Source organism: Scyliorhinus torazame, chromosome 8 (assembly GCF_047496885.1).
Source record: "Scyliorhinus torazame isolate Kashiwa2021f chromosome 8, sScyTor2.1, whole genome shotgun sequence".
In the NCBI taxonomy this organism is placed as follows: Eukaryota; Metazoa; Chordata; class Chondrichthyes; order Carcharhiniformes; family Scyliorhinidae; genus Scyliorhinus; species Scyliorhinus torazame.
The window spans coordinates 277,311,003-277,333,361 of NC_092714.1; the positions used below are offsets into that span (position 1 = coordinate 277,311,003).

The 22,359-nt window shown below is 46.7% G+C and overlaps 1 protein-coding gene across 3 annotated transcripts in view; it reads left to right on the top strand.

The window, feature by feature from the left end:
• chd6 (chromodomain helicase DNA binding protein 6) overlaps positions 1 to 22,359 on the top strand; it is a 338,615-nt gene that overhangs the window by 119,998 nt on the left and 196,258 nt on the right. For all 3 annotated transcript variants that reach the window (XM_072515378.1, XM_072515377.1, XM_072515379.1), the window contains 2 exons: positions 2,197 to 2,756; positions 21,307 to 21,442. In XM_072515378.1, the coding sequence (XP_072371479.1) occupies positions 2,197 to 2,756; positions 21,307 to 21,442 (696 nt within the window). The remainder of the gene's footprint in view (positions 1 to 2,196; positions 2,757 to 21,306; positions 21,443 to 22,359) is intronic.

The window sequence follows — 22,359 nt, forward strand, 5'->3', positions numbered from 1 at the left end:
ATATTACAAAGAGAGCATTGAGGCATTAGAAAATATACAAAAAAGATTTGTAAGGATGATAACCAGAAGATAGAGGCTAAAACTATCAGAAAAGACTGAACAGGTTGAGAATCTTTTCCCTAGTAAAGAGAAGGGCTGAGGGAAGACCTGGTTGTGGTTCGAAGTTTAAAAAAATACAATCTTTATTGTCACAAGTAGGCTTACATCAACACTGCAATTAAGTTAATGTGAAAATCTCCTAGTCGCCACACTCCGGCACCTGTTCCAGGTGATATTATGAACTTGCTGTTAAATGGAGTGGTTGAGGGGAAGATGTATAAATACATGAGGGAGAATGGAATAGAATACTATGCTAATAGGGTGAGTGACAGGGGCAGGGGAAACTTGTGTGGAGCAGAAACAGCAGCATAGAACTGTTGGGCCATTGTCTGATCTGTGGTTAATCAATGACTTCTCATGGAAAGTGATGTATTTGACCTGAGTTCTGTGTAAGAGTTTTGTAGCACCTGGGTGGCTTAGTTCTAGTTAATTACAACTAATCTGATTGTTTCTTGAGCTGAGAAATTGACCAGCACCGTTCCTCCACATCTCTTCCTTGTCCTGAACACTGGTCTCTGAGTTGCAGAATAACAAATAAATAGAACCTCGGCAAGAACGGTTTTCACCCTGCTTTAGATGGATTATCAATACTGGCCTGCTACTGCATGTCCTGTTATCGTGGCAGATTTAGGCAGTTCGAATTAAGATAGAATCGTGCTATGAGCTTAGTGTGACCAGATCTCTGCTTGAGGTTCAGGGTGTTAAGGTACTTTTAACATTGCCACTGATTTTATTTTCTACGTTTGTTCACTCACTGTACAATGCTCACAATCATTCTCTTATTCCTGTATCGAATCATAAACTCGTGAAAATTTAAGTCTATATTTTTGTCTGGAATAAGTCAGTGCCTTTAGCATCCTGAACATAAGCTCTATGCTGATGGCACTTTCTCACAATCCACACTAAACGAAGGAAAATGTGAAAGCCAGACTAGGAAGACCCAATTTTCATATGTGGTCTTTGTTGAGTTGGAGAGGCCAGAATTGGAGGAGCACAGAAATCTTGGAGGGTTCTGGGGCTGGTGGAGTCATGGAGATGTGAACACAGGATGAATATTTTTTAATCTGGTTCTCTGGCTAACCAGTGTCCCCAGAATAGGAAGGAAAAAGTTAGCAGGTCTGCGGTCTTCATTTACCATCCAATGAGTTCTACTGGAAATTGCATTTAGGCAGGATTGGGCTCAGCTATAATCCTCTTCCTTACCCTCATCTTCCCGGTCAAACAGCATGTTGGTGCTCAGAATAATAATCTTTAGTGCCACAAGTAGGCTTACATTAACACTGCAATGAAGTTACTGTGAAAAGCCCCTAGTCGCCACACTCCGGCGCCTGTTCGGGAACACAGCGAGAATTCAGAATGTTCAATTCACCTAACAGCACGTCTTTCGGGACTTGTGGGAGGAAACCGGAGCACCCGGAGGAAACCCACGCAGACGCGGGGAGAACATGCAGACTCCGCATAGACAGTGACCCAAGGCGGGATTCGAACCTGGGACCCTGGTGCTGTGAAGCAACAGTGCTAACCACTGTGCTACTGCATAAAATAACTTCTTGGGCTAAAGTATTGGCTGGTCATTGGGCTCCTGTCATTAATAATTCCTCAGCAAGGGAGAAAAGAATAGAACCAAACAAAATTATATCCACGTATTAAAATAAAAGTTCAGTGCAATTCTTGCCGCAGTTTTCTGTCATACACTTGTCCACATTTTTCATGGAATCAGCTCATATAAACTTGTCAAGTTGAAGTTGTAATCCCATTTCTCAGTGGAGGAGCTTCAGTGCCACCAGTAATAGATGGGTGCCATTACAGTGCAATGTGTTTACAGAGCCAGTTTCATTACAAACATAAAAGTAAGAATTTATAGTAGATGTTAAAAATTGGCACATGAGACTATTATGTCCGAATGCTGTTTTAGTTCTCCTCGACCTCTTACTTCACCTGAAGATTGCACTTGGTGTTAATAATACCCAGTGGGCATCATCACATAACTTATGTTTAAATACAACATTTAAGGTTTAAAGTAATTAAGAATTTGAATTGATGCTTAAAGTTTATTTTTAAGTTGTGTTTTTTCAAAGAAATTTTGTTTGTTTGCAGCCTTCCACTTCAAAGGCATCCAAGAATCCGCTGACAGTAGATGCCTCACCAGTTGATGGACACACAGTACAGCTCTCGCACGCAAGCACCAAGGACCAGCCAAACCCCCTCAATCCAGCAAAAGCTCCAGAAACAGCTGGTCCCTTGGCCGAGACCAGCAGCAAGAATGATGCTAAAGGTGCACAGGCAGATGTGAGCGTGGATCAAACACTGCCCCGTACCAAGTTTGAGGATGGTGGCACTAAAGTTAAGAAAAAAAGGAAGAAAAAAGAACTGAAGGAGGAGGCGAGTAGCGAAACAGCAGCCAGTGACAGTGCACCCAAACCAAAGAAGAAGAGGAAGGAACCCAAGGGGGACAAGGAACCTAAAGAGGGAAAGGGGGCTAAGGAGCCTAAAGGCTCTAAAGGACCCAAGGGCATCAGAGAACAGAAGGATGTTAAAGGGGCCAAGGGGGCCAAAGAGCCGAAGGAGCTTAAGGCTGCCAAGGAATCCAAGCAAACTAAAGAGCCAAAATGTAAAACCAACACTACACCCAAAACCAAGGGCAGCAAGAAAACCAGGTATGGAGCTTTAGTTGTATGTGTGACTGTTCACTTTAAATTTTCTTGATGCCGTTTTTAAATTCACTCACAGGGTATGGAAATTGCTGGCAAGGCCAGCATTTATTGTCCATTCCTCATTGTCCTTAAAGTAAGGATGAGGTGCTTTGTTGAACCACTGCAGTCCGAGTGATGTAGGTTCTCCCAGAGTTGTTGACTGTGGAGTTTGAGGATTACTGTATATTTCTGAGTCAGTGTGGTGTGTTTCATAGAGGGGAACTTTGAGGTGGAGGTGCCCCATGTGCCCTTGCCCTCATAGGTGGTATGGGCCTTGGGTTTGAGAGATGATGTTGAAGTAGCCTTGGTGAGAAGCTGCAATGTTTCTTGTAGATGGTACATCTGCTGCCACTGAGTGTGCAGATGGTGGAGGGAGTGAATATTAGAGGTTGTGGATTGGGTGTCAATTAAGCGGGCTGCTTTAACCTGGATGGCTTTCAGCTTCCAGATTGTTTGGAGCTGCACTATTCCAGATAGTAATCCAGCGTGAGCTTGACCTATACCTTATAGATGGTGGACAGGCTTTGGCCAATCAGGAGGCGAGTCACAAGGTGCAGCCCCCATTTGCTCTTGTAATCACAGTATTTATGAGGCTGGTCCAGTTAAGTTGATCATTGGCTGGCACTTTTGCAGTATAAATTTAACTTGCCACTTATCAGCCAAGCCTAATGTTGTTCAGGTCTTCTTGCATGTGGCCACGGTATCTGAGGGGTTGCGAATGGGACTGAACACAATGGACATCCCCACTGTATGGCAGGAATGTCATTAAAAGAGTTGAAAATAGTTGGGGTAGGATTCTGGCCCGAGGAATTGATGTTTGACTTCCAACCAACTGAAACCATCTTTCTTTACACTCGGTATTACTGCAGCCAGTGCAGAGTACCCCCCAAACCTTATTTATTTCAATTTTACGAGGACTCTTTGATGCCACAGTTGAGGAAATGAAGTCATGGTCAGTCATAAGACATCGGAGCAGAGGTAGGCCATTCAGCCCATCGAGTCTGCCTCACCATTCGGTGCATCAAGTCCTCTCCGCCATTCAGTGAGATCATGACTGATCGGATGTGATAATCCTCAACTCCATCTTGCTGTTTAAAAATCTGTCTATCTCACCATTGAACCCAACGGCCCTGCCTCTACAACTCTGTGGTAAATAATGCCACAGATTCACTACCCTCTGAGAGAAGAAATTCCTCCTCATCTCTGTCTCAATTGGGTGACCCTTAGTCTGAGATTATGCCCTCTCGTCTTAGAGTCTCTCACAAGTGGAAACAACCTCTCAGCATCGACCTTGTCAAGCCCCCTGAGAATCCTATATGTCTTAATAGGGTTGCCTCTCATTCTTCTAAACTCCAACCTACTCAACCTCTCTCACCTCAGCTCTGGAATTCAAGTCTCTTGTCTGTGTTTCAACCTAGGCTGTATTGAGGTCTGGAGCAAACTGATCTTGACAGAATGCAAGCTATGCATTTAGGGAGTAAGCTGTTTGATAGCATCGTCAATGAGAGTAAATTGGGTGGTGGTTCGCTAGATTGTCCTGGTATATATAGACAGGACAGACCAGGACAAATTTCCACTTTGTCTGTTAGATCCAGTGTTTTAACTGTACTGGAATTTGACTCGGAGTTTGACTATTCTGGAGTGCAAGTGTTCAGGAACACAGTTCGAAGGTTTGCAGCGCTCATTGCCCTTGTTTTGCCTGGTGCACTGAGCTGTCCCTTCATATCCCATAGAGTGCATCAAATTAGCTGAAGATTGGTTTCTATGATGGTGGACCTCAGGAAAAGGCAGAGATAGCTCAACCACTTTGCACTGCCAGCTGAAGATGTTATAGCATTGCCTTTTAGACTCACGTGCTTGACTGGCATCATTGTAGATGAAGTTGAATTCATGGAGCTCTCTCCTCCAGTGCGTTGTTTAATTGTCCAACCATTCACCACATTCAACTAGGTTTTTCATTTGTGTTGATCCTCATCCCTACAGGCTTGGCAGGCCAGGCAACTATCCTTCCCTTCTTCGCCAGCTCTGTCATAGTGGTGCTGGCAAAATGCTGGCGAGCTGGTCTTTGGCTGGGACATTAAAATCTGTCCTTGCTACCCTCAATGTTTCTTTCAAGTTGTGTTCAACATGGAGAAGTGCCGATTCATCAGCTATGGGAGGCCTGAAGTTGGAAGCAAGCAGGAGATTTTTGCTCACGTTTGACTTGATGACATAAGATTTCTTGGACTCTGGAGTTAATATTAAGGACTGCCGGGGCCATACCCTCCTGCCTGTCTACCAGTGTCGCTACCTCTGGTGTGTCTGTTCTGGTGGTTGAACAGGACATACCCAGAGATGGTGATGGAGGAGTCTGGGGTATTGGCGGAAAGATTTGACCATGCTGCTTGACTAGCCTGTGGGGCAGCTCTTCCCAGTTTTACTGGGTCTCTGGGTTACTAATCCATTATTGTATATTACCCGTGTAGTTATCATAATTCTTTGAAATATAAGCAAAATACTACAGATACTGGAGATCTGAAATAGAAACAAAGTTTTGGAAAACTTAGCAGGTCTAGCAGCATCTGTGGCGAGAGAAACAGAATTGTTTTTTTTGAGTCCAATATGACTTCAGTTTTTACAGCACTTTCTGATTTGATTTGATCTTAATTCGTTGTATGAGTTTAATTCAGTGTATTTTGATGGAATAGCAAACTATTCGGTTCCAGCAAGGTTTCTCACTCAATCCTAAAGGGACTGATGTAAAATCCTGGACTGGATTCACTGTTGAGCGGAACTTTGTTTAAAAGCGTCATTTGGAAAACCTGCTCTGGATTTCAGAATGTACTTGTAACCCATGTTAACCTTTAAATCTGTGTGTTATGTTAAGCTGGGGGGGGGGGTGGGGGGGGGTGGGGGGTGGAAGTAAAGGAGTATTGTATAAAATCCAATTTTTCCATATTTAATATTTTTGTTGGAACTAATTGATGGTCCTGCGACCCTGTTCACCGTGTTTTATAATAAAAAGTAAAAGTTACAGTCTGTTGAGCCAGAGTTCCATTCTGGGATCTTCCTGTTCAGTTATAATATCAATTGGGACTGAATGGCACCGTGGTGAGCATTGTTGCATCGCGATGCCGAGGATCCGGGTTCGATCCCAGCCTCGGGTCACTGGCCGTGTGGAGTTTGCACATTCTCCCCGTGTCTGCGTGGGTCTCACCCCCACAACCCAAAAAGATGGGCAAGTTAGCTGGATTGGCCACGCTAAATTGGGCTAAATCGCTGGCTTTGAAAGCAGACCAAGGCAGGCCAGCAGCACGGTTCGATTCCCGTAACAGCCTCCCCGAACAGGCGCCGGAATGTGGCGACTAGGGGCTTTTCACAGTAACTTCATTTGAGCCTACTTGTGACAATAAGCCATTTTCATTTTCAATTGGAATTTCAAAAAATAAATAATAATAACTGGGATCGTAACATCCTGATAGTTATAACTTCTCAGTCCTGATATCATCGTTGCTAATCCTTTTTGCACCTCCTGTGGTTCCTCTATCGTTTTCATACTTTAGAAATGAGAATTTTGCACAACGAAAAATTTCAAGAGGCAAAAGTTTTTCCCTGCTGCCATGTGAGCAGTTCTGTAAGCACTGCTCCGGATGGGGTTTGTTTCCTCCGTTGCCAATGCTTCTTGCCTGAATGTAGTCAATGATTATTGATAGCCTATTCATTAGAGTTTTTTTTATTTGTTCATGGGACAAATGCAGGTTGGGCCAGCATTTATTTTCCATCCTTAATTGCCCTTGAGGGGGCACTGTCAACCACGTTGCTGTGGGTCTGGGATCACATGGAGGTAGATTTCCTTCCCTAAAGGACATTAGTGAACCAGATGGGCTATTATGGCAAGTGACAATGATTTCATGGTCATCATTTGACTTTTAATTCCAGATTTTTATTGAATTCAAATTTCACCATCTGCAGTGGCGGGATTTGAACCCGAGTCCGGAGAACATTACTCTGGGTCTTTGGTTTACTAGCCCAGCGATAATTACCCCTCAGGTTCTGAGGTGCTGACTTTTACTTGTTGGGTTGTAGTGACACTGGTAAGGCTGTGTTATCTTGTACAGGTATGTCATTACTTGGCACTTCTGTGGTGTGTTACCCTCATGTTTATTAACCCATGTGAATAAGGGCTTGATACAGACTGTCATGGATTATTTCTTTTATTAATTCATTCATGAGATGTGGGCGTCCCTGGCAAGTCCAGCATTTATTGCCAATTCCTAATGGGCGGCACGATGGCACAGTGGTTAGCACTGCTACCTCACAGTGCCAGAGGCCTGGGTTCAATTCCGACCTTGGGTGACTGTGTGGAGTTTGCGCTTTCTCCCCGTGTCTGCGTGCGTTTCCTCCGGGTGCTCTGGTTTCCTCCCACAGTCCAAAGATGTGCAGGTTAGATGGATTGACCATGAGAAATTGCACCTTAGTGTTCTTAAGATTAAACAGGTTATGAGAGGGGTTACGGGGATAGACCAGGGAAGTGGGCCCACTTGGGCTGCTCTTTCAGAGGGTCGGTGAAGAATCGATGAACCGAAGGGCCTCCTGCACTATAGGAATTCTATGTTCTAATTGCCCTTGAACTGAGTGGCATGCTCGACCATTTCAGAGGGCAGTTAAGAATCAAACACATTGCTGTAGCTCTGGAATGACATGTTGGCCAGACTGGGTAAGGATGGCAGATTTCCTTCCCTAAAAGGCATTAGTGGGTTGGGTTTTCACGACAATTGACAATGGTTTCCTGGTCCTTATGTTCTTGCGTTCTTTATTTGAAGCCTTTCATTCTGGAGTTTTATTGAATTCAAATCCCACCATCTGGTGGGGTTTGAGCCCTGGTCTCTAGAGCATTATGTTAGGTTTCTGAATTACTAGTTCAGTGACAATTCCATTACGCCACTGGCTCCACTCAGAGTTGAAGTGAAGAGGGGCTGGGTTCCCTGGCTGCCATCGGAATTGGCTATTTTTGAGGAGCCTGGATGACGAGAATGATCAAACAAGAATGGAGCAAAGGGAATGATTTTACAAAGAGCAAAGAAAAATACAGCACAGGAACAGGCCCTTCGGCCCTCCAAGCCTGTGCCGACCATGCTGCCCGACTAAACTACAATCTTCTACACTTCCTGGGTCTGTATCCCTCTATTCCCATCCTATTCATGTATTTGTCAAGATGCCCCTTAAATGTCACTATCGTCCCTGATTCCACCACCACCTCCGGCAGCGAGTTCCAGGCACCCACTACCTTACCTCGTACATCTCCTCTAAACCTTGCCCCTCGCACCTTAAACCTATGCCCCCTAGTAATTGACCCCTCTACCCTGGGGAAAAGCCTCTGACTATCCACTCTGTCTATGCCCCTCATAATTTTGTAGACCTCTATCAGGTCGCCCCTCAACCTCCTTCGTTCCAGTGAGAACAAACCGAGTTTATTCAACCGCTCCTCATAGCTAATGCCCTCCATACCATACATTTCTCCACACTGAACTTTGCCTGTCACCTATCTGCCTACCCCACTGCTGTTTCATATTCCCGTAACAGCCTCCCCGAACAGGTGCCGGAATGTGGCAACTAGGGGCTTTTCACAGTAACTTCATTTGAAGCCTACTTGTGACAATAAGCGATTTTCATTTCATTTAATTTCACTAACTTGTCAATGTCCTTTTGCAATTCTAAACTGTCTTCGTCACAATCCACATTCCTTCCAAGTTATGTATCATCTGCAAATTAAAATTGTTCCTTGTGCACCAAGATCTAGATAATTAATATATATCAGAGAAAGCAGGACCCCAATATTGACCCTGGGGAACTCCACTACATACCTTCCTCCAACCGAAAAATATCCATTAACCATTATCCACTGTTTCCTATTACTCAGCCAGTTCTATATCCATGTTCCGACTGACTTTTATTCCATGAGCTATAACTTTTCTCACAGGTCTGTTGTGTGGCACTGTATAGAATGCCTTTTGGAAGTCCATGTACACCACATCAACAGCATTACCCTCATCAACCCTCTTTATTACCTCTTCAAAAAACTCCCAAATTAGTTAAACCCGATTTTCCCTTTAGAAATCCATGCTGGCCCATCCTAATCAGCCCACATTTTTTCCACATGATTATTAATTCTATCCCAAACAATTGTTTCAAGAAGCTTCCCCAACACCCCATGGGATCCAGAGTGCAGGATTTGCTTTGTTTTCTTTCTTCCTCACCTCTCCTCTGCCTCAACGTTTTGTGACTCAGCTTGATGGACAAATATGCCGTTCTGAGCGAGCTCCTCTCAGTCATGAATGTCAACGCTGCTGTGTTTGAAGTTGAGCTTCAGAGTGCCTTTTGGAACATTTTCTTTGTGCTCCCCAGGAATATACAAAATAGGAACTTGGAAAGATACTACAACTCATTGAGCCTCTTCTGCCATTTAATACGGTCATAGCTTATCTTGGGCATCAACTTCACTTTCCTGCCTGCTCACCATATCCCTTGATTCCCTGAATCCAAAAACTCGTCAACCCCAGCCTGAAATATTTTCCGTGATGGAGCATCCACAACCCTCTGGGGGCAGAGAATACCAAAGCTTCACAACCCTTTTGAGTGAAGAAATTTCTCCTTGTCACTTCCCAAAATGAACGGCCCTTATCCTGAGAATGTGCCCCCTCATACTAAATTTCCCAGCTGGGGAAACAATGTCTGAGTATCTACATCTGGATGCTCGGATTAAGGGGAACCTGTAGATGTGGTATAATTGGGTTTCCAAAAGGCATTGATAAGGTGCCACATCAAAGCCAAGGGAATGTGATGTAATGGGGAACAGATTAGCATGGATAAAGGATTGGTTAGCTAAGAGCAAGCCGAGGTTAGGGATAAATGGGTCTCTGTTGGGTTGGCAGGTTGTAACTAGAGTGACACAGGGATCTGTGCTGGGGCCTCCACTAGTTACAATCTACATCAATGAAGGGACCAAATGTTTTGTAGCTATATTTGATACAAAGATAGGAAAGAAAGTAAGTTGTCAAGAAGAGGTAGAGCGCGTGTAAAGGGTGATAGGTGGACCAAATGAGTGAATAACAGTTCGGAGATGCTACATAATGTGGAAAATGTGAACGTGTCACCTTTGGCAGGAAGAATACAAAGCAGGACGTTATTTAAAAGGCAAGATCGCAGAACTCAGTGGTACAGAGGGACCTTGGTGACCTGGTACATGAATCAGAAGAAGTTATATTCAGGTTACTATTCAAGTGATTAGGAAGGCGAATGACATATTGGTGTTTATTGCAAGGTGAATGGAATATAAAAATAGAGACATTTTACTGCAGATGTACAGGGCATTGCTGAGATCATATCTGGAATACTGAGGATAGTTTTGGTCTCCTTGTTTGAAAAAGGATATAATTGCATTCGAAGCAGTTTAGAGAAGGTTTGCTCGACTCATTCCTTGGATGAAAAGCTTATCTTGTGAGAAACGTTTGAGTAGGTCGAGCCTGAATGCATTGGAGTTCAGAAGAATGAGAGGTAATCTTATTGAAACTAGGAAGACCCTGAGGGGGGTTGATAGGGAGGATGCCAGAGGATGTTTATTTTGTTGGGGAGACTAGAGCTGGGGAGCACAGTTAAGAACGAGAGACCACCCTTTTAAGACTGAGACGAGGAGATTTTATTTCTCGGGGATCGCTAGTTTGTGGAATTGTCCTCCCCAGAGCAATGGAGGCTGGGTCATTGGATTTAGTCAGGCCGAGTTACACAGATTTGTGATAGACAAAGGAGTCGAGGGTTATTGGGGACAGACAGGAAAGTGGCGTTGAGACCACAACCTGATCAACCATGATCTTATTGAATGGTGAAGAGGCTGAAAGGCCTTTCCCTGCTCCTACGTCCTGTCTTCCGAATAGTGACTAGACTTCATAAGTACTTCAATGACAGTAAAGTGCTTTGGGACGCTCTGAGATCGTGAACGGTGCACTATTCTTTCTAACAGTTCCTTTGTGATTCAGATGAAGAGAGCCATCAGAGTGGATCCATTCTGACCTCCCTACGCATGTCCTCTTCCTGTGAGACTTGCTGGTTGCAATTAGAAACCAGTTCCCCCTCTCTCTCCATCCCCTCACCCTATCCCAATATTGCCCCTCTGACAGTGCAGCAACTCCACATGTCACCCCTTCAACAGTGCAGCGATCCTGCAATGTTTCACCTCTTAGGTACGCGCCTCTTCCACACTGCCCCTCCTGACAGTGTGGCACCCTCTCATGTGCTGCTGCAACAACAGCACGGCACTCCCTCTGCTGCTCCAACAGCGTGGCGCTCCCTCTGTGATGCCCCTCCGACAGCCCGGCACTCACTCTGCGTTGACTCTCCGTCATTGCATCACTTCCTATGCGCTGCCATTCCGACACTCCTCCTGCGCTGCTGTTCTGACACTCCTTCTGTGCTGGCGCGCCGCCGGCGCTCCGGCACTCTCCCGGCGCTCCCCCGCCGCCTACGCTGCTGCTCCGGCGCTCCCCCGACACTGGCGGTCCCCCGACGCTACTGCTCCCTTGGTACTGTCGCTGTCAACCGCTGCTCCCCCGCCGCTCCTCTGCGGCGCTGTCCTGGTGCTCCAACTTTGCGGTGCTCCCTCTGCGTTGCCTGTCCGCCATCGCGTAGCTTCCTATGCGCTGTCTCTCCGACACTCCCTCCTGCACTGTCACTCCGGTGCTCCTCCGCCGCTGCTGCTGCCTCACCGGCGATCCCCCGCCGGCGCTGCGACTCTGCGGCACTGTCCCGGTGCTGCCGCTCCAATGCTGCGGCACTCCCTCTGCGCTGCCGCTGTGATACTCCCTCTGCGACGCTCCCTCTGTGCTACCGCTGCGATGCTCCCTCTGCGCTGCGGCGCTCCCTCTGCGCTGCCGCTGCAGTGCTCCCTCTGCGCTGCCGCTGCAGTGCTCCCTCTGCGCTGCCGCTGCGGCGCTCCCTCTGCGCTGCCGCTGCAGTGCTCCCTCTGCGCTGCCGCTGCAGTGCTCCCTCTGCGCTGCCGCTGCGGCGCTCCCTCTTGACTATGGTTGATTTGGTATTGGCAGTGTCTGATCTGATGCTGGGTTAGCTAAACGCAGCTGCCACTCTCAATGATGTCGCTGAATCCATATTCATGAAGAAGTTGGCCAGGGTTGCTGATTCCTATTCAGCGGCCATTTTGCTCTTGTTAATTGTATGTGACATTTGCGGTATGTTGACACTTACTACTGGCATTTTGGGGCAGTTCATTGGAAATCAAGTTAAATTTGCAGGCAAGCTCATCTTCCTTTTACTGCTGTTAAATTCATATAGAAACCATTTTGGGATCGCTGATGGGATTTAAAAACTACTCGTTTGCATTTAATGCCCATCCCTAATTGCACTTGAGGGCAGTTAAGAGTCAACTGCATTGCTGTGGGTCTGGAGTCCCATGTAGGCCAGACCAGGTAAGGACGGCAGATTTCCTTCCCTAAAGGACATTAGTGAACCAGATGGGTTTTAACGACAATCGGCAATGGTTTCATGGTCATCATTAGACTTTTAATTCCAGATATTTATTGAATTCAAATTTCACCATCTGTTGTGGTGGGATTCGAACCTGGGTCCACAGAGAATTACCCTGGGTCTCTGGATTACTCGTCCAGTGATATTACCACAACCACACCATCTCCCCATTTTTGAAAGCTATTGAAGTGTAAAATGAAATGAAAAGATCTGGAAATTTGCTGTTTAATGGCTGTTTCGCTGATGGCCAGCAATCATCAGTAGTGTAATAAAAGAATCTCTGCAATTTGCAATAGGTATGAGAAAGTGGGGGTTGTTGAGGGTGGATTTGTTGGGTAACTAATGGCTTTAGTGTGAGAGCAACCCTACTCGTGTGAATGCAGTGTGTGGTGATGTTCACAGTCTAACCTCCATGATTGGTTTAATTGAACACTTCCACAGTGCTTTGGCACCACATGATTGTCCCCTGCTCCGTATACAGGAAATTATTAGTTTGTGTTTGGATGGAATACTGCTGGCTGGTTATTTGAGAAGTTGGATCTCTGGATATATGCTCACACGAGATTGAGCTCTCTCTGGTTACTGTCTGCATTCCTCACATTCTAGCAAGCTAGCAAAGAAAGGGGCTATGATTGTATTATAGGCTGGTTTTCCTAAACTCATGTTATGGCTACAGGTCCTTGATTTAAATTTGATTCACGTGCCTTTCACGTCTCAAACTGCTTTGCATCTAATGCAATGTAATTCCTGTTATAAAGTAGGGAAACGGTGACCAATTATGCACAGCAAGCTCCCCCTAACAGGAGTGAGTTAAATGTTTTAATATATTTTCTGGTGTTGTTTGAGAGAGAGATACTGGCCTAGGGCATTAAAAATAGATCTTTTTGCATTCACCTGAGCTGACAGACAGGGCCTTAGTTTAATATTGCATCTGAAAGATGTACTTTCAACAGCACAGCAGTCCCTCGCATTGCAATGGCGTATGAATTTTTGGAGTGAAGCTTGAACCCATGACCATCTGACTCAGAGGTGAGAGAAAGATATTTCCATCCTGCCCAACAGAATGGTCAAGAAAATGACTGGCATAATAACACTTTCAATCAATGTTCGCTTTAATTCTCTGAAGAGTCATATGCACTTGAAACATCAACTCTGTTTCTGTCTGCTCCAGATGTACCATGTTTTCCGAACTTTTCGGATTTTATCTCATATTTCCAGCATCTGCAGGATTTTGCTTTTGTTCCTTTTTTCATAGAATTTAATCCTCTTTGCTGTATTTGGCTGGCTTTTTACACTGCTCGGCCTCGCAGTTGCACATGGATCTTAAAGGGTACATTGGTTGTGTGTGGTCTGTTTGTTCTGGTGCGGTATGTCCTGGATTGTGGCATAATCTGCCACAGGATACTGGGAACATTGATTACAGTCATAATAATGATCTTTATTATTGTCACAAGTAGGCTTACATTAACACAGCAATGATGTTACTGTGAGAAGCCCCTAGTCGCCACATTCCGGCGCCTGTTCGGGAGAACAGAGGGAGAATTCAGAATGTTCAGTTCACCTAACAGCATGTCTTTCGGGACTTTTTGGGGGGAAACACATGCAGACACAGGGAGAACGTGCAGACTAGACAGTGACCCAAGCTGGGAATTGAACCTGGGACCCTGGAGCTGTGAAGCAACAGTGCTAACCACTGTGCTACCGTGCCATGCCTTTCAGCCAGCATTCGGACTCCTAAATGGCTAGCTTGCCCCATTGGTGCTAAATCGCTGGCTTTGAAAGCAGACGAAGGCAGGCCAGCAGCACGGTTCAATTCCCGTAACATGCCCTCCATACCATACATTTCTCCACACTGAACTTTGCCTGTCACCTATCTGCCTACCCCACTGCTGTTTCCTATTCCCGTAACAGCCTCCCCGAACAGGCGCCGGAATGTGGCAACTAGGGGCTTTTCACAGTAACTTCATTTGAAGCCTACTTGTAACAATAAGCGATTTTCATTTCATTTCATTCACAATCAGGTAGGAGTGCCGCTGGGAATCCTCAACATTTAGCCAATCAAACCTTTCAATACTCCATCATCACAACCTCAGGTGTTGCAGGAGTTCCTAAAGGAAGCTCTTCAGGTGAATTATCTTCAGGAGTTCCTAAAGGAAGCTCTTCAGGTGAATTATCTTCAGCTGCAAAAAGAATATTTTTCTTATATCCAAATGTCAGACATGGGTTATTTGGCTCCTCGAATTGAGATTAGGTCTTACGAGAAAGGTTGAGGGTGCTAGGCCTTTTCTCATTAGAACGGAGAAGGATGAGGGGCGAATTGATAGAGGTTTATAAGATGATCAGGGGAATAGATAGAGTAGACAGTCAGAGACTTTTTCCCCGGATAGAACAAACCATTACAAGGGGACATAAATTTAAGGTGAATGGTGGAAGATATAGGGAGGATGTCAGAGGTAGGTTCTTTACCCAGAGAGTAGTGGGGGCATGGAATGCACTGCCTGTGGATGTAGTTGAGTCGGAAACATTAGGTACCTTCAAGTGGCTATTGGATAGGTACATGGATTACGGTAGAATGATGGGGTGGAGATTAATTTGTTCTTAATCTGGGACAAAAATTCGGCACAACATGGGGGGCCCTACACAAGCTCAACTTGACGAGGCTGGTGGAGCAGATGGAGGAGGAGTTTATAAGGTGGGACATGCTGCTACTCTCCTTGGCGGGCAGGATACAGTCGGTGAAGATGACCGTGCTCCCGAGGTTCCTTTTTATATTCCAGTGCCACCCCATCCTGATGCCCAAGGCCTTTTTGAGGCGGGTCAGTAGGAGCATCATGGGATTCGTGTGGGTGAAAAAGACCCCGAGGATGAGAAGGGTGTTTCTGGAGCGGAGTAGGGACAGAGGAGGGTTAGCGTTACCTAATCTGCGTGGGTATTACTGGGCTGCCAATGTGGCGATGATACGCAAGTGGGTAATGGACGGGGAGGGGGCGGCGTGGAAGAGGCTGGAGATGGTGTCCTGTGTGGGCACGAGTCTGGGAGCGCTGGTGACAGCACCACTGCCGCTCCCGCCGACTAGGTACACCACAAGTCCGGTGGTGGCGGCGACTTTGAAAATTTGGGGGCAGTGAAGGCGCCACAGGGGTGAGGTAGAGGCTTTGGTTTGGTCTCCGATCCGGGAAAACCATCGGTTCGTCCGGGGAGAATGGATGGAGGGTTCCTGAGCTGGCATAGGGCATGAATTAGAAGGATGGGGGACCTGTTTGTAGATGCGACGTTTGCGAGCCTTGGGGCGCTGGAGGAAAAAATTTGGGTTTCCCCCCGGAAATGCCTTCAGGTACATGCAGGTAAGGGCGTTTGTAAGACGGCAGGTGAGGGAGTTCCCGCTGCTTCCAGCACGCAGGATCCAGGATAGGGTGCTCTCGGGTGTGGGTTGGAGAGGGCAGGGTCTTGGTGATCTACCAGGAGATGCAGGAGGAGGAGGAGACCTCGGTGGAGGAGCTAAAGGGTAAATGGGAGGAGGAGCTTGGGGAGGAGATAGACGAGGGTACGTGGGCGGACGCCCTGGGTCGGGTTAATTCTTCCTCCTCTTGCGCCAGGCTTAGCCTGATACAATTTAAGGTTCTTCACAGCGTATATGACAGGGGCGAGGCTGAGCAGGTTCTTTGGGGTGGAAGACAGGTGTGGGAGGTGCTTGGGGAACCCAGCAAATCATACCCATATGTTCTGGGCGTGCCCGGCGCTGGATGGGTTCTGGAGGGGTATTGCGAGGACGATGTCTAAGGTGGTGAACACCCAGGTTAAGCCGAGCTGGGGGTTAGTACTATTTGGGGTATCAGACGAGCCGGGAGTGCAGGAGGCGAAAGAAGCCGGTAGTCTGGCCTTTGCGTCCCTGGTAGCCCGGCGGAGGATTCTGCTACAGTGGAAGGATGCGAGACCCCCGAGCGTGGAAGCCTGGATCAGCGACATGGCAGGGTTCATTACATTGGAGAGGGTAAAATTTGCCTTGAGAGGGTCTGTGCAGGGGTTCTTCAGGTGGTGGCAACCGTTCCTAGACTTTCTAGCGGGGCGTTAGGAGGTGGTCAGCAGCAGCCCGGGGGGGGGGGGGTGTACTTTGTGTTTTCTACTGTGTTTATTATTGCTTAATGGGGGTTTGTATATTGGGGGAATTCGTGATGTAGTTGTAAGATGTTTATTTGTGTTCTTTGTTTTTCTTTTTTCTGTTGAAAATATGTAAAAATTTGAATAAAAATATTTCTTTAAAAAAAAACTAGCACCCAGCCTCGCCAGCTCAATGGTTGCATAGATTGACGCCAACATCAACACCACACACAATTTAATGTGCTGCCAAAATATCCGCACCTTCCTCGAATTATATTACCATTCTTTTGTTGGGCCCAAATCCTGGAACTGCCTTCCAAACAGCACTGTGGGTATACGTACATCACATAGGTTGCAGCAGTTCAAGAAGGCGGATCACCACCACCTTCTCCAGGGCAGCACCGTAGCACAATGGTTAGCACAGTTGCTTCACAGCTCCAGGGTCCCAGGTTCGATTCCCCGCTGGGTCACTGTCTGTGCGGCGTCTGCACATTCTCCCCGTGTGTGCGTGGGTTTCCTCCGGTTTCCTCCCACAGTCCAAAGATGTGCAGGTTAGGTGGATTGGCCATGATCAATTGCCCTTGGTGTCCAGGGGGTTGGTTGCGGGGTAGGGATGCAGGTGTAGGCTTAGGTAGGGTGATCTTTCCACGGGCCGGTGCAGCCTCGATGGGCCGAAAGGCCACTTTCTGTACTGTAAATTCTATGGTCTTTGACAATTAAGGATGGACAATAAATGCTGACGGAGCAGAAACCCATATCTGTGATTGAATAAAAATCATATCAATCCAGGTACAAAACCAGGGCAGAGATTGTTTATTTTGTAATCACAGCTTACCTGTGATCCCACAATGCTTCGCTACCACCTACAGGGCTCTGGTTAGCAGTGTGATGGAATAGTTACCACTTGTCTAGTTGTGTTCACCTGCATCAGCACTTTAGAGATTCAGCATCGTCCAGGATGAAGTATTCCCTTGGTGAGTACCCCTGCCTCAGTGTTTACTCCCTCTTCCACCAGTGCATCAAGGCTGAGGCTGCAGTATGTACTGTAGCAACTTGTCACAATTACTTCAACAGCCCCTTCCTGTGCCTAGCAGGACAGGAATAACAATATCATTACCTGCAAGTGCCCCTCCTAGTCACATGCCATCCTGACTTGGAACTATATCATCATTCCTTCATTGTTGCTAGCTCAAAATCCTGGAGCACCCTTCCTTATAGTACTATGGGGAGCATCTTCACCACACAGGATATGGTAGTTGGAAAATTTGGTCACTATCTTCAGAGGGTCATTAGGGATGGGCAGTAAATGCCAGTCTTATCACTGATGCCTGCATGCCAAGAGTTTTTGTTTATTTAAATTGCCAGTTTCAATGTCTCCTATTTGTCTTTAGGCCAGAAATGTCTCAGATTTTGTCTTCATAGAATTTACAGTGCAGAAGGAGGCCATTCGGCCCATCGAGTCTGAACCGGCTCTTGGAAAGAGCACCCTATCCAAGGTCAACACCTACACCCTATCCCCATAACCCAGTAAGCCCACCCAACACTAAGGCCAATTTTGGACACTAATGGCAATTTATCATGGCCAATCCACCTAACCTGCACATCTTTGGACTGTGGGAGGAAACCGGAGCACCCGGAGGAAACCCACGCAGACACGGGGAGGATGTGCAGACTCAGCACAGACAGTGACCCAAGCCGGAATCGAACCTGGGACCTTGGAGCTGTGAAGCAATTGTGCTATCCACAATGCTCTGTCAATCTTGTTGTCAACCCTGATGGTGAAAGATGTAGTGGATGCTATGAATGAAAGAAAAAAGGCTTTCACATTCCTAGGCCCGTGGGATATGGAGGATAAAAGGAGATCCACTTCTGATTGCTGTTTTAGGGCATGGTATGTTCACTAAGTTTGGGGTGCTTAGCCAGGAGACACTGCACAGAGTATGTTGTCGTATCACACTCAGCAGTAATTTTGGTAAGCCTTGCCCTATTTCATTGGAGGTAGAATGTGGGACTGTGCCAAAGGTGTAGTGATTGGGAGAGAAGACTAGAAAACTATGAAAGTATTTAAATGACGTGTTCAACTCTGATGCACTGTAGGAGGCCGCGCGTTTGAGTTCCTGGACAATGAGTTGGAGGAAGGATGTTCTAATGACACTACTGACTCTTGTAGTTGGTCGACTGAATCCCTCAGCAGGGTTAGCTTTTCATAATTTAATTCAACTTTTAAGTTTTACATATAGCACACCCTGAAACAGATTCTAAACACTTGGCTGCCTTCAGGTACTTTGCCAAAGAGACCAGGCCCCGTGTGTAAGTCTTGACTACCAAGTGCTGATGAATTATAAATTACAGCAACGGCCTATGCTAGTGTTTATCCTCCACGTGAGCCTCCTCCAGTTCTGGCCTCTTGCACATCCCCTGATTTCATTCACTCCACCATTTATGGTCACACATTCAGCTACCCAGGCCCTAATGAAAGAGAAAATGCTGGAAGATCTCAGCAGGTCTGGCAGCATCTGTAGGGAGAGAAAAGAGCGAACGTTTCGAGTCCGATGACTCTTTGTCAAAGCTAACAGACAGAGAAAGTGGGAAATATTTATACTGTGGAGTGAGAATGAAAGATGAGTCATAGCCACGGAAACCCAGGGAAACCGGGTGCTAACTGCCACAGAAACCCAGGGAAACCGGGTGCTAATGGCCACAGAAACCCAGGGAAACCGGGTGCTAACGGCCACAGAAACCCAGGGAAACCGGGTGCTAACTGCCACAGAAACCCAGGGAAACCAGGTGCTAATGGCCACAGAAACCCAGGGAAACCGGGTGCTAATGGCCACAGAAACCCAGGGAAACCAGGTGCTAATGGCCACAGAATCCCAGGGAAACCGGGTGCTAACGGCCACAGAAACCCAGGGAAACCAGGTGCTAATGGCCACAGAATCCCAGGGAAACCGGGTGCTAACGGCCACAGAAACCCAGGGAAACCGGGTGCTAATGGCCACAGAAACCCAGGGAAACCGGGTGCTAATGGCCACAGAAACCCCGGGAAACCGGGTGCTAATGGCCACAGAAACCCAGGGAAACCGGGTGCTAATGGCCACAGAAACCAAGGGGAAAGAGTGCTAATGGCAGTCCCCAGAGAGAACAAAAGATGTGAAAGGTTAAACAGCAGGGACACTAACATCAGAGGATGAACTGTAGATGTGGGGGCGTTGGGGGGGGGGGGGGGGGAGCAAAGAGGAGAAAGGTGAAGGAAAGATGGATAAGATTGGGAGGGGGGAATTAAATATATATTAAGAAAGGAAGAAATGGTAAAAGACAGTTAAAATTAAATGGGATGAAAGCAAATGGGTCGAGGTGGGGTAGAGCTGATCATCTGAAGTTGTTGAATTCGATGTTGAGACCGGAAGGCTGCAGCGTGACTAACCGGAAGATGAGATGTTGTTCCTCCAGTTTGCGTTGAACTTCACTGGAACATTGCAGCAGGCCAAGAACAGACATGTGGGCCTGGGAGCAGGGTCTTGTGTTAAAGTGGCAAGCAACGGGAAGGTCAGGGTCCTGAATGCGCACAGACCGAAGATGCTCAGCAAGGCGATCACCCAGTCTGCGTTTGGTCTCTCCGATATAGAGGAGACCACATTGGGAGCAGCGAATGCAATAGACCAAATTGGAAGAGATACAAGTGAAACGCTGCTTAGCCTGGGATGTTAAGCATGGAAGAGGTAAAGGGGCAGGTGTTACACCTGCGATTGCATGGGAAGGTGTGATGGGAGAGGTAAGGGGTATGGTGGAGGAGTGGACTAGATTGTTTCGGAGGGAACGGTCTCTGCGGAATGCTGGCCCTGATCTCTGGTGTTCACTCCCCAAACTGCTCTCTTCCTTTACGATGTTGCATAAAACCTAACTTCTTGAACAAGCTTTTGGTCACCTGGCATAATATTTCTTTGTGTGACTCGGTGTAAGATTTTGACTGGAGCATTTTTCAGTGCTAAAGGTGCTATATCAATGCAGTTATTGTTGACATGGACTTAAACTCAAGCATTTTAACCCATAGAATCATAGATTGATGGAGTACAGAAGGAAACCGTTCGATGTGCTGGCTATTTGAAAGAGGCGAGAATAATATGACTGAACCTGGACTGATACTTTGTGATTCTGGAGCTGTAATGCTTGAGTTTAACGCAAGACACTGACAAAGTGCAGTAATTGCCCTGTGCCCTAGTTTGGTTCATTGGTTGTTCAAGTAAATACTGTGGCTACAAGAACAGGTCAGAGGGTGGGAATTCTGTAGGGAGTAGCTCACCTCCTGACTCCCCAAAGCCTGTCCACAAGGCACAAGTCAGCAGTGTGATGGAGTACTCTCCACTTGCTTGGATGAGTACAGCAGCTTGATACCATCCAGAACAAAGCACCCTGTTTGATTGGTACCCCATCCACCAGCTTCAATATTCACTCCCTCCACCATTGATGCACAGTGGCAGCAGCGTGTACTGTCTACAAAATGCACTGCAGCATCTCACCAGGTTTCCTTCAATAGTACCTTCCAAACTATTACCAACCAGAAGGAGAAGGGCAGCAGATGCATAGGAACACCATCACCTTCAGGTTCCCCTCCAGGTTGCACACCACCCTGACTTGGAACTTTATAACTGTCCCTTCAATGTCACTGGGTCAAAAAACTCCCCAACAGCACAGTGGGTGCACCTACACCACATGGCCTGCAGCAGTTCAAGAAGGCAGCTCACCACCACCTTCTCGAGGGCAATTAGGGAGGGGCAACAAATGTTGCCCTAATCAGCGTGAAAGAATACATTGTAATATGATAAATTGTCTTAAATTGTACATTTATTAAAAAATGTGAAAAAAGTCATTTTAAAAAAGTTTTCTAAAAATTATTTTTATGTAGCAAAGAGCAAGGCCCCACACCAACTGAAAAGAAGAAGAAAGGCAAAAGGAAAAATGGCGTTCCGGGGGAAAATTCCGAACAGGAGCAGTTAGCAGCAAAGGCAACACAGGCCGCAGAGGAGCTAACGGATGCACAGGTAAAGCTGGTTATTTCAGCCAACTCCCAGATACCCATCACCCAGAATTGTCCAAGTGAATCGTGAGAGGTTCCTGGGCTCGGATGAAGTTAGGAAGGGCCATAAATAGAAGTCATTCAAAACTTTCATCCAGTCAGAGTTTGAGAAACTTGAAATCATAGAATCATAGAATTTTCAGTGCAGTGTGAGGCCATTCAGCCCATCAAGTCTGCACCGGCTCTTGGAAAGAGCACCCTGCCCAAGCTCACACCTCCACCCTATCCCCACAGCCCAGTAACCCCACCCAACACTAAGGGCAATTTAACATGGTCAATCCACCTAACCTGCACATCTTTGGACTGTGGGAGGAAACCGGAGCTCCCGGAGGAAACCCACACAGACACGGGGAGAACGTGCAGACTCTGCACAGACAGTGACCCAAGCCGGGAATCGAACCTGGGACCCTGGAGCTGTGAAGCAATTGTGCTAACCACTGTGCTACCGTGCTGCCCATGTAACAGGAAAGGGTGGTAATTGATAGGTGTAGACATTAAAAAGAACGTGGTCATTGCATTACCCAGAATGATACTGGACAACTCTGTGATAATGGAGCCCACAGGTCAGGGACAATGCCTGGGTGGATGGACAGACTAGAGAAGGTGCTGGAGTTGATCCACAGTCTGTGCTGTTATGTTGTACAGGGCAGTGTTTTGGTGTCACAATTTTGTTGGGCTGAGCAAGAGAAAAATCAGTCACTGCTTCTGTTCCTGTGAGCTATGCAGGGGTGAATGTCTAATTCTTCAAAGTGTACAAGTGTGACCAAACCTGGACTCAGTTGGGATCGTCTGTGATGGTATTGTCTGCTGACTCCAGTTGTCCAGATTGTCCACCTAGCTGGGAAATCCCCCAGGAATTGAAATGTGGAGCAAGATCATTTG